Source organism: Perca fluviatilis, chromosome 21 (assembly GCF_010015445.1).
Source record: "Perca fluviatilis chromosome 21, GENO_Pfluv_1.0, whole genome shotgun sequence".
Lineage (NCBI taxonomy): Eukaryota > Metazoa > Chordata > Actinopteri > Perciformes > Percidae > Perca > Perca fluviatilis.
In genome coordinates this window covers 30,966,812-30,979,611 of record NC_053132.1, presented here as the reverse complement: position 1 = coordinate 30,979,611, position 12,800 = coordinate 30,966,812, and the positions used below count along the sequence as shown (strand labels likewise).

At 40.1% G+C, this 12,800-nt stretch overlaps 1 protein-coding gene across 1 annotated transcript in view; it reads left to right on the top strand.

Annotated features, from left to right (window-relative positions):
• Window positions 1-1,597: 1,597 nt before the first annotated feature.
• The window catches only part of ryr2a (ryanodine receptor 2a (cardiac)), a 270,453-nt gene continuing 259,250 nt past the window's right edge, over window positions 1,598-12,800 (top strand). The window contains 1 exon segment of the mRNA XM_039787778.1: window positions 1,598-1,732. Coding sequence (XP_039643712.1) covers window positions 1,685-1,732 — 48 coding nt within the window. The 5' untranslated portion in view covers window positions 1,598-1,684.

Sequence of the window (12,800 nt, the reverse complement as noted above, 5' to 3'; positions counted from 1 at the left end):
AAAGTTTAAGCTAGAAACATAGACAACACCCAAAAACAAGTTCATGGCTATTTTAATGTACACAGGGCTATGGACACACATTGCTAAGCCTCTGCTGTTTGATTGGCAGGTCAGTGTTAGCCACGCCCCTAAAGCATCCCTGCTTTATTCGTCGATTAAAAAAAGAAAAAAAAATGGGACTATAATTTAGTCTCTCATTGCAAGACCTTCCTCCATAGTGCTGCGGAGGAAGGTCTGGCTAGTCTATACAGAATTCCGGAATGGGAAAAAAACATGCTCTGGTTTATTGGCACTTCTTTAAACCAATCACGATCGTCTTGGCCGGTGCTAAGCGCTGTATGGAGCCACGGTGCCTCTGCTAAATAGCCTCTGGAAGGAACTTGTTTTGGTGGAACATGTGTACGTTCAAAAGTAGTTTTAGTCGTGCAACAGAAATCTCCGATTGGACAGATAGTCTAGCTAGCTGTACTGACTGATTACAACATCTGAGGAGCAGTTAACCATAGTCCCTCCAAATCCACCAGAGGTTAGAACGCCAACACAAAGAAAGAGGAAGGGGACGGACATCCGGCCAAAAAGAGTAACATCCAGTGGAATTTCCAGCAGCAACGGAGCAATCCCGGAAGTGGAACGTCGTGGATATAGACTAATAATTTACTAAATGAACATCATGCTTTATTGAAGAAGACTTGAAACTACCGATGGAGACCATAAACTTGTTATGAAAATGTTTATTGAGGTAATAAATCAAGTGAGAAGAGAGACTTATATAGAAACGGACTTCTCTGAAGCCAGTGCTGGATTATAGATATAATATAATTATTATATTATTATTATTATAATGCAGGTTTAAGGCACCCGCGATTGGCTTCAGTTTTCAGGCAAGGAAGTTGCCGCTTGGTAGGACACCACGTTTTTGGATGTTGAACCCACACTTTTGGTGTGTTACCTTTTTTGTGTGTCTCTTGTGAGTCCCCCAAATTGATGGAGATGTAATAAGATAGCTACTTAATTGATAGAGAACGCCTTTAAACATTTTCTTTTAAACTAATAAGTATATAACTTTACTTAAATATAAAGTAAAGTATTTTATTTATAGTTTTGTTATGTAATATTTTTAATTTTCTATAAGTATTTCATTTCAATTTAGTAATAAAATGTAATATGAGTAGTAATTATAATTTTTTTTTCTGCACTTTACACAGTTTTTACTTACCAACAGGGCCATTGCTACCACTGAGGTCATATCTATTTTTACTATATTCTGACATTCAGACCTTTATGTTTGGAAATAAAAGTAACAGAAAATATTGGACAGTTAGGCCTAAATGAAAAAAAAAAAGTCAGATAAAATTTAAAGAGACACTTTTTGGTGTGTTGTTTGGGACCACATTGGACTAAGGACTTGGTATGAAGGGTTACATTTACTTGTAAACGTTAATGGCGGGAGTGAGCTTCCATACCGAACTGGTCGAGTGAGGGGGGGGCACACTGCTCGCGCGCACACACACACGCTCGCACCTGTGCAGCTCCTCCCTCGGTGAGCGCGCGCCATCCAATGAGAGACGAGTTCTGACCGTGCGTTGGCTTCTGCCGTCTCAAACACGCATACACCGCCACACGCGCACATAGCCCGTGGTCCGCACGCAGATCCAGCACCAGCATCTCCGTGTGAAAGCTAACCATGGCTGAAGGAGGAGAAGGCGAGGATGAAATCCAGTTCCTGCGAACTGTAAGTCCTTTTTAATGTTGCTCTGAAGGCTTGTCCCGTGCTGGGCACTGTGCTGGGTGTCACTGCGTCTTTTTCCTCGGCTGTGTGTGTGTGTGTGTGTGTGTGTGTGTGTGTGTGTGTGTGTGTGTGTGTGTGTGTGTGTGTGTGTGTGTGTGTGTGTGTGTGTGTGTGTGTGTGTGTGTGTGTGTGTGTGTGTGTGTGTGTGTGTGTGTGTGTGTGTGTGTGTGTGTGGTGTGTGTTGTGTGGGCAGGGAGTTTACCGCATTAAGGATGACAGCTCCTCGAGGTACTAGTCATTGGTCGGTCAATGAGTCCGCATCGTGCTGACAGAGGACTTAAAAGATGGGCGAGGTTTGAAATCGTAATGACTGACAGTAAGGAAGGATAAAAGAGATGAAAGAAGGTGTTTGTTGCAGCCGGTGTTGCTGTCATTGTCTCACGGAGAGGAGTTGAGCAGCGTGCAGTGTGTGTGGAGTCGCTGGTGTTGGCTGGAAGCGGCCGGGGTGCGGTGCGGTGCGGTTCGGCGCGGCGCGGTGCGGTGCAGGCTTGCAGCATGAAGTCTGCTGCATCTGCTTCACTTCACTTCTATTAGCTTCTTCGCTGAAGCAATGCCACAGTCGTGTGTGTGTGTGTGTGTGTGTGTGTGTGTGTGTGTGTGTGTGTGTGTGTGTGTGTGTGTGTGTGCGTGCGTGTGCGTGCGCGCGCGCATTTAATGTCAGTCTCATAATGAAGTAAAAGCTTGTACTGGACATGAGAGTAACGTGAATAATCACACGTGAATTCACTGCACCTGAGTATTTCTTTCCTTTTTTAAGGGAAGGCGTCGGGCACATAAGTCTACACACAAAGTATGTGTGTATGTATGTATGTATGTATTATATATATATATATATATATATATATATATATATATATATATATATATAATATGAAATCCTCATTTGTAGCCTTTTTCTACCAGGGTTCAGATGATTCCAGTGTTGCCAGTACAGTTTCCAGCCCTCAGTATCACAGCAAAAGGAAGGTTACTGCATTGCTATTAAAATACCATGGCTTGATCTAGAGAATCCTTGGACCAAGATGAAACTATTCCACTGGAAGGAAATGTTGGAATTAAGGGGGGTGCTATGGATGCTTTTTTTTTTTTATTTTATTTTTTTTTTTTGGCAGACTGCATTTTAGGCTTTTTTTTTGCAGCAATACTTTGTATGTTAATAGTGAGTAAAATAACTGTAATGTGAGGTAGGGCTGGGCAATAGGCCTATAGATCGATATATGAAACCGGTTAGTGTTGTCTTTTCCTGGTTTTAAAGGCTGCATTACAGTTAAGTGATGTCATTTTACGTGTTACCAGACTGCTCTAGCCATAGGCGCCCGATTTATGTTTTCCTCCGTGGGTGCACACCCTTTAAAAAAAAAAATAGTCAAAAAATGTTTGCTTTTCAGAACCATAGGAAATGGACAGCGGCCGAACCAACCCACACGCGCATAATAAAGCTCTAAAGTAGGATATCTTTCAACCCAGGGACAGCACCACTTCTCACAGATACAGACAGGACTGGAGATGAGAAGTTTAACTGACATGTATAACCGCAATCAGCTTCGCTGGGAAATTATAAATCAATGCCACCAACATAACCAATCACACTATGACAGACGCTCCACTTAGCACCAACTGCAATGTTTAATTTTAAATGAATGTAAAAATGAACTGGCAGTCTGGCACACGTGGGTGCTCGAGCTCCGGAGCACCCACGGTATCGGCGCCTATTGCTCTAGCTGTTCTATTATTTGCCTTTACCAACATAGTCGTTATAACCACATTACTGATGATATCTGATTTGATCAAAAATCTCATTGTGTAAATATTTTGTGAAAGGATTAATAGTCAACCCTACAATATAGCCACAATATTTGATTTTCTCCATACCGCCCAGCTTGGTGGTAATCACTAGGGGTGGGAATCACCAGAGGCCTCACGATACCATAACGATACTTAGGTCACGATACGATATTATTGTGATTTTAAACGTATTGCAATATTCTGCGATATATTGCAATTTATTACCTTTTTTCCAACTTCAAATTTTTCCCAATTTCAAATGATGTCCCCAAAAGGAAACTTTGTCAACATCTGTTTTATCTAAAAAGATACATGTCTCTGTTTGTTCATCTCACTTCAATTGTATTGCTGCAAAATGGGATTTTCAAGCAGACAAACTGACCAACACATATCTAATAATAGATCCATGATTGGCTTCTGTGGATCGATACAGCATTACCACGGAAAATATTGCGATACTACTATGCTGATTAAAACAACTTTTGAACGTACACACGTTCCACCAAAACAAGTTCCTTCCCGAGGCTGTTTTACAGCGGCACCGTGCAGAGCTTAGCGCCGCCCATGACGATTGTGATTGGTTTAAAGAAATGCCAATAAACCAGAGAACGTTTTTCTCTCATCATAGAATGCTATGTGGACTAGCCAGACCCTCTTCCACAGCGTGTGGAGGAAGGTCTGGCAAAGCGAGACTAACTGCTATGTAACGTTAATGTAAGCTAGTGTCACGCTCTAGGCCGTTTTTAAAAGTTGCATTGCAATTCATTTTTATCACTGATAGAAAGGTGGATCTATCCACCTCAGACATCTAAACGCTGTGGTGGAGCAGTGCTCAGAAGACAGGAAGGATGCGAGGGCCACTTCACAGGCGCTGAACCCAGGGAAGGCACCGGAGCACTCTGCTTCATTTAATACTTCATTAGGTGCAAGTGACTAACGTTTGGACGTGCAATGCATCTTCATCAGAGTCAAATGGTTTTGGCAGAGACAAGAGCAAAAGGCAGTAGCATAGCAACACTCATTCAACAAGACAGTACACAGCACACAGCCCAGACAGGAAAACTATTATATAAGGCAAAGTGAAATCCTATGAAGATTATCCTCATCACAAAATCACAAAAAAACCTCCTTCTTAATCAGTGAATGAAATGGAAGGCCATGAACATAGACAGGTTCATTTGGTTCAGTTTGGTAGTAAGTTTGTTAGTAAGTTAGTCTGAAATTGAAACAGTGCAGTTCTGTAGTCTGTTTATATATGAATGCGTTTGTATATAATACTTCATACATGTCACCAGCTCTGGTGTTGTAGAACATTGATTGCTGCACTTGCTGTTGATCATATTATACACGTCCACTTATATTTAAATGCAATGCAAGGGTGTGTGTGTGTGTGTGTGTGTGTGTGTGTGTGTGTGTGTGTGTGTGTGTTTGTGTGTGTGTGTGTGTGTGTGTGTGTGTGTGTGTGTGTGCGTGCTGTTGTATTGATGGAATCTGTGCAGTGGAATGGAGGGGTGCAATGATTATTTTCATTACCAAATAATACTGCCAATTATTTTTCTTGATTTAAGTCTATTAAGTGTGTGGGGTAACACTTTATAATAACCTTCATTAATAGATGGTAAATTGATAGTTATTTAATCTTTAGTTAATTGTTATTTAACTGTCAGCAAACAGCCATTTTACTGTTAACAAACAATGAAATTATAATTAATAATGTTTACTAATTATTAGTAGAGTGCTGTAAATTAAGAGTTTATTATTACACACATTATATCCCTCATATACTATATTAGGTATCTGGTAATGTTTAAAAAAAATGTGTAAACCTTTAAGAAACCATTTTTAAAACATCTCTAAACATTCCATAGATAGATGGCCCAGATATTCCTAACACTTAGTTAAGGGTTACTAGTTGCTTTGTAAACCGTCTATAAATATCTGGATGGCTATTGTAAAGATGCAACTTATGTTTTTCATAGTTATTGGTTAATAAATAAATAAATATATATATATATATATATATATATATATATATATATATATATATATATGTATATATATATATGTGTGTGCGTGTGTGTGTGTATGTATGTGTATATGTCATCACTATTCAAGATAAGAACTTAATTGATCCCACACGCCGAGGAAATTCACTTGTTACAGCAGCTCGAGAGTCGGAAAAGCAAAAGAAAAAAAGTAATTGAGTGATAATTAAAAATGAAACAAGATAAGAACAATAGAAAAACACAAATAAAAACAGCTAGTATATACAGTATGTACACCTTTTACTTACACAGATATGGCCATGATGGATAATTGTACATACAACCAATTGTACTATACAACCCACCAATGTGTTTCTGATCAAATTGTTTACGCAAGCACAAAGTTCTACATTGATCTAGCATCTTCATTTTGCTCTCAAAGTATACCAGATGGATGCATGTATCTTTAAAATGTACATGTTCTTTCAGGAGAGCATGCCCCTGCAGTGGACCCCCTAGAGGGTGAAATTTCCTTTATGCTTTTTTTTTATATCGCAACTTTATAGCGGAGACATTTTTTGTGCAATGTCAATTATTTTTAATATCGTGCAGCCCTTAGTATAATTATAAAGCGGGGAATTAGAAAGAAGCCTTTCTGATATTTCAAATAAAGGCTAATTTGTGCTATAGTTGGTACTCCAAATCAGGGTTGTCAAGTGGCAACACCTTTCCAACATCATCACCTCCATAATAATACTGTGTATCACAGATCCACTGCAGACCAACAGCAATAAGATGAACCTGACACCCCTCTGGATTCGGAGTATAGAATAATGGAAAGTAAGCTATTGAGGTCACAGGTAAATGATGAAGATGCAGTGTAGCACTCCTGCTGTATCTTCTGCTGCCTACATAACACACATAATGTAATGCATTTACCAGTAAATGTTTTTTTTTCTCCATTATGTATGGGGTAATGGGATTCATTTAGCAAGTCATTTTAGTGTCAAAATATTGTAAATTGCCTGATTTGAAAAAGTGGCAGACGCGTATATTTCAGATAAACTGAATAGTGTTTCCCTTCGGATTAGGCCATACACTTAATGTTTTGTCCAGGTGGATCTTAATGAAAACGGACTCATTCATGATCAGAGTCAATACTATGTTAAACTGTGATAAATGTTCTTTAATTATCAGTAGTTTATATGGTACGTAAGCAGCATGCAGCTCATTATTTTGGATTAGCCCGACTTTCTCACTACATCACCACTGGCTTTACCAATAATTGTCCGTCAGCAACCGTTTGCTTGTCCTGCCGATACTGTTTAGCTCTGCTGCCTCTATCTGTCTTTAGAGGGAAATTGTCTTTTATAAAAAATAAAATAAAAAAAGAAGCTTAGTTTCTAATAGCCCCCCTCCCTCCTCTAATCCTGCAGCACTCCCTGCTAAGTGCACTTTGAATGCAGATCAATACATGGTTACTGGTGACTGCTGCACAAAGCAAACGGCATGGCAGCCGCGGTGTTCTTGTGTTCATTTAATCTCTGTTACAGAGAAGTCTGTGTTTGCCGACTGTACAAATGGAGTGATCAGAGAATTCCAATGGAGAGCCACTGCATGCCAATTAAAGCTCCACTCCACCTATAATCTATCTTTTGAGTGTCAACCATCTGCCCCTGTAGACCTCATTTATTTTTTGGTTTGTACTTACATTTTGCAAATGTTTCCAACAGTGTTCAAACCCAGAGAATTTTAATTAATGACACGGAGCGGGTTACTTGGTGGCCTGTGGATGGCTACGTATAACCTTTGACCCCTCCAGCTGCTCTAACTTCCGTCAACACACGGGAAACGCCATATGATAAGTTTGAGAGTTCCGTAATGTTAAGTAGCTGCACCAGTGTTCAACACGCTCTTAGTTATTTTTAGTGTGATTGTTCTGACCACGGTTAACAGCGGCTAGAGCCCACAATTAAATTTGCCACGTAGTGTTAGCTGCATGGGAAGTCGACTAATCAATTGCAAAATTATTCAGGTAGCGTTCCCTGTCCGTCCATCTCCAACCCTGGGCTAAGAGACAGCCCCAGCTACAGCTAGCCCCCAGATGCATCGGCTGATAGGAATGTTTAACAACATACTGATACAGATCCCTGAGATCTTTTCTTTTACACACTGAGTGTTACTTATTGATCGACATATGCACCAATACTGATATATCATCTATAATATGCATGGCTGCTAGAGGCCCTTGTCAGGGGAAACGTAGGTTGTATTAGGCATTTGAACTAACAGCTATCATGCTGTAGCTATCTTTTTTTTCTTTCTTGGGAGGCAAGGGCGTCGGACTAGGGAGGGGGGACGAGTACACAGATACAGATACTTTTTCCTCTTCTGGGTCTTTGTCATCCACAAGCACTCACCTAAGCAACCTTATCCAGGCATTTTGATGAAAGACATGATGAGGAATCCGGTTACTGCTGGAAGCAGTGAATAATTGCACAAGTGGCGGCTGTAACCACCGTCAGTGTGATATTTGCTGGAATAGGTCAGAGCAGTGTATAGATATGCAAGAGTGATGAATGACTCAGAGAGTCGAGGCTGTGTTTAGGAGCAGCCATGCAGAGCTTGTTTGTGTAAGTATAAAACTTACTGTGCCCATTCTTCCAGTTCAGCACTGTCCTAAATTTATCAAGGGAGCTCAGTTCCCCATGTAAGGACATGCTGACCGGCCTGTGGAGCAGAACAAGTTTTTATTAACATACACTGCTGACCCAGTATACAATTGAATGCATAAATGAAAAGAAATATGAAAACAACTGTTTAAATGATTAAGGGGAGCTAAATAAAAGCAGTACACATGAAGTGATATTCTGGCTGAGTATCAATCTATTTTAGTTAGTATTTGTGCTGATATCAGTCTGATGTATCGCATCAGTGCAGCACTCCATGAGACAGTGTGTGTCGGTGAAGTGTGGTTAAAAACCATGGTTTGTCATCGATACCATGGTCTGGAGCCTCTCCATACTGTGCTACTAACAAATGTTGCCTTTTCTCTGACCAGCTATATACAAACCTCAGTTCCAATGAAGTTGGGACATTGTGTAAAACTTAAATAAAAACAATACAATGATTTGCAAATCTTTTCCAACCTATATTCACTTGAATACACTACAAAGACAAGATATTTAATGTTCAAACTGATAAACTGTACTGTTTTTTTGCAAATATTCACTCATTTTGAATTTGGAACATTCCACAGGTGAACAGGTTAGTTGGAAACAGGTGAGTGTCATGATTGGGTATAAAAGGAGCATCCCCAAAAGTAGTGGTGTGTGATACTGCAATATTTGGTATCGATTCGATACCAAGTAAATACAGGGCTCAGTCCTTCACAAGCAAGGATGGGGCGAGGTTCACCACTTTCTGAACACCTGCATGAGCAAATAGCCCAAAAGTTTAAGAAGAAGGTTTCTCAACGTACAATTGGAAGGAATTTAGAGAGTTCATCATCTACAGTCCATAATATCATCAAAAGATTCAGAGAATCTGGAGAAATCTCTGCACGTAAGAGACGAGGTCCAAACCAACATTGAATGACCTTCGATCCCTCAGCACCACTGCATTAAAAACAGTCCTTATTATGTAAAGGATATTACCACGTGGGCTCAGGAACACTCCCTAACAGTTAACACAGTTCATCACTACATCTACAAGTGCGAGTTAAAACTCTACCATGCAAAGTGAAAGCCATATATCAACAACTCCCAGAAACGCCGCCGGCTTCTCGGGGCCCGAGCTCATCTGAGATGGACTGACGCAAAGTAGAAAAGTGTGCTGTGGTCTGATGAGAGTCCATATCCAAATCATGGACCTCATGTCCTCTGGGCCAAAGAGGAAAAGGACCATCCAGATTGTTATCAGTGCAAAGTTCAAAAGCCAGCTTCTGTGATGGTATGGGGGGGGAGGGGGGGTGTTAGTGCCCATTACATGCACATCTGTGAAGGCACCATTAATGCTGAAAGGTACACACAGGTTTTGGAGCAACATATGCTGCCATCCAAGCAACGTCTTTTTCAGGGACGTCCCTGTTAATTTCAGCAAGACAATGCTAAGCTACATTCTGCATGTGGTGTTACAACAGCGTGGCTTCGTAGTAACAGAGTGTGGTACTAGACTGGCCTGTCTGCAGTCCAGACCTGTCTCCTATTGAAAATGTGTGGCGCATTATGAAGCACAAAATACGACAACGGAGACCCCAGACTGTTGAGCAACTAAAAACTTCAACAAGTGTCCTCAGTTCCTAAATGCTGAGTGTTGTTAAAAGGAAAGGTGATGTAACACAGTGGTAAACATGCCCCAGGCCCAGCTTTTTGGAACTTGTTGCAGGCATCAAGTTCTAAATGAGTGGATATTTGCAAAGAAACAATAAAGTTTATCGTTTGAACATTAAATATCTTGTCTTTGTAGTGTATTCAATTGGAGTATAGATTGAAAAGGATTTGCAAATCAATGTATTCTGTTTTTTATTTCGCGTTTTACACAACGTCCTAACTTCATTGGAATTGGGGTTTGTAATATGTGTGTAGGCTTTTATTTATTTTAGCGGTGCTGCTGCTAGCTTTGTCTGTACACATGTATGTTTCCCTTTGATGAAATGAAATGTTAAACATAAATATATACTGATCTGATTACAGCAAACACAATGGTGTATTGGTGGTATTGGTGGTATTGATGGCAAAATAGGCTATAGAATATTTCGTTCTGTATTGACAGGTGCAATATTTTAAAATGTATTATTCTTATTTTTTAATTACATTTATATCTGCATTTATGTCAAAACATCGAGACTTTCAAACATCAAAATGTCATTTATTAATATGTATTTGTGTCTAAATGACATATAAACATCTTTTCGTATTATATTTTGCCTGGAAACGCTTCCTACACACTTGCGTGTCGTTGTGAGAAATAGGCGTCGGTCCTATTTCTAGCATGCACGCGTGTGACCTGTTAACCTGTTAACATGGGAGCTGAAATAAAAACGGACACGCCACACAGTTGACACGCTCACGCCACGCAGGCGGTGTGTAGGAGGCCTAAGTCATGGTCGCTCTCCTCGCTTCACCACTCCCACACGGACGTCACTCACTCGCCTGCCGTTCTCGCTCTCACTAATGCCTGATTTATGGTTCTGTGTTGAATCTACGTTGAATCTTCCCTCTGAATTACGCTACCCCGTGGATGTATTAAGCGCTACCCTCGTAACAACATCCACAAAAGATCTGGCCAGTGACCAGTGAGTCTGTTATGGTCACAGAGGATCAGAAGTGTAGAGAGGTTCACACTGAGCATGCAGACAACAGAGGTTGTACAAAGTATATTTTCTAACTTAATCACTAGTTATTATATTACACCCATCTTGAATGTCATTGTTTAGAAGGGCATACCAAATGTATTCATTTAATAAGAATTTGTATTTTTTGTTATTTAATTTTCTAAAATATTAAGTTATTTAAAAATATTTTTTGGGTTATGTATTTTTTCTTATGCTCATTTAAATTTGTATGTTCAAGGTAAAAAATACCCAGTATTATTTAGTAGCTTATTTTCTGCATTTCTTGATAATCAAGTGAACTCATGACACCATTTTATCGCAGCATTGTAAATCACAATTGCAATATGCCTTTTTCTCTAAATCATGCGTCCCTATTATTTTCCCTTATCGTTCAGCCCTAAGTGTAAGTGTTGTCTAACTTCTGATCACTTCTGTAAATAAAACCATCAAGTGATCCGAGTTTGTGTACTGCAGTTCTTGCAGCTCAATAACAATGAGGTGAAATGACTTCACAAATGCCTATCCAAATGTCCTCTGCTGGAAGTTGTGCTTCAGTCTGCAGAAAAGTACAGATATTAGCAAAATGACAAGTCAAAATCAGTGACAGAAAAAAGGACTTTTTAATAAGGTTTTAATAGGCTTTTTGAACAAAGCAGTCTGTGTTTGAAATATTCGTTTTTTAAACCAAAAACAGAACGATATACAGGGCCTCTGATGGACTCAGTATAGAAGTCTTCCTGTGTGTTGCAGGGTGGGGTGAGGGGTGTCGCATTAGAGGGAGAAATGGCAGGGGGAAAAGCAATAGTACTCTATCTATCTGTCGGTGCAACACACACACACACACACACACACACACACACACACACACTGAGCCCTTTTTCTCAATATGAAAGTTTAATGACTTCCCTTCTAGTTTCCTAAATGTTATGCCATAATACAGTGTCCTTACTATCTATCAACTAAACACTCTCACTGTATTCCAAATCAGCTAAAACCCACCCACACAGTGTGTGATTAGGCCTGACAGGGTGCAGTGCACCATCCTTTTGGCTTTAAGACAAGCGGCAACTTCCGGGCCTGAAAAGTGAAGCCAATGCAGAAATGAATTAAACCTTCTTTTTATGTAATTTAAAGCAGGGGGGGCCGACTCCACTGGTTGCAAAAAGAAGTCGTTTCTGTAGAAGTCTATGGGGAAATGACACTACTTCTCACTTTTTTACATTTATTACCTCAGTAAAGATTTTCATGAGATTATGGTCTCAATCGTTTGTTTCAAGTCTTCTTCAATACAGCATGATGTTCATTTAGTAAATTATGGTCCCATTTATTTTAAAATTGACGATAAAGCAGTTGATGCTTTAGGGGCGTGTCTACACACTGACCTGTCAATCATGACAGAGGCTTATCAGTGCTAACCACGGTACATCAAAATAGCCGTGAACCTTTTCTTGGGGTGCTGTCCATGTTTTCATCTTAAATTTGGACTCTCTCCCTATTTGTTTTTACTTCATCAGTATTAATTGGGACATTTTGCTCTGCCCTTTTGTCCAAATATGTTCATACCAAAAGGGGCGACGGCCAAAATGCCAACTCCTGGGGCGCCTGGGTAGCTCACCTGGTAGAACAGGCGCCCATATGTAGAGGTTTACTCCTCGACGGTTGCAGGTTCGACCCCCTCCTGCGGCCCTTTGCTGCATGTCATTCTCTCCCCCTTTCATGTCTTCAGCTATCCTATATAAATAAAGGCCTAAAATTCCCAAAAAATAATCCTAAAAATGCTTGACCTGTGCTTTAAGGTTGATCATACCATGTAAGTAAAAGAAGCATCAATCAGTCAAATCACTGTCCCCACTGTACCCTTTGCAGCCATGGTACATGTAACATCACAGGCAGGTATGCTGCTAAA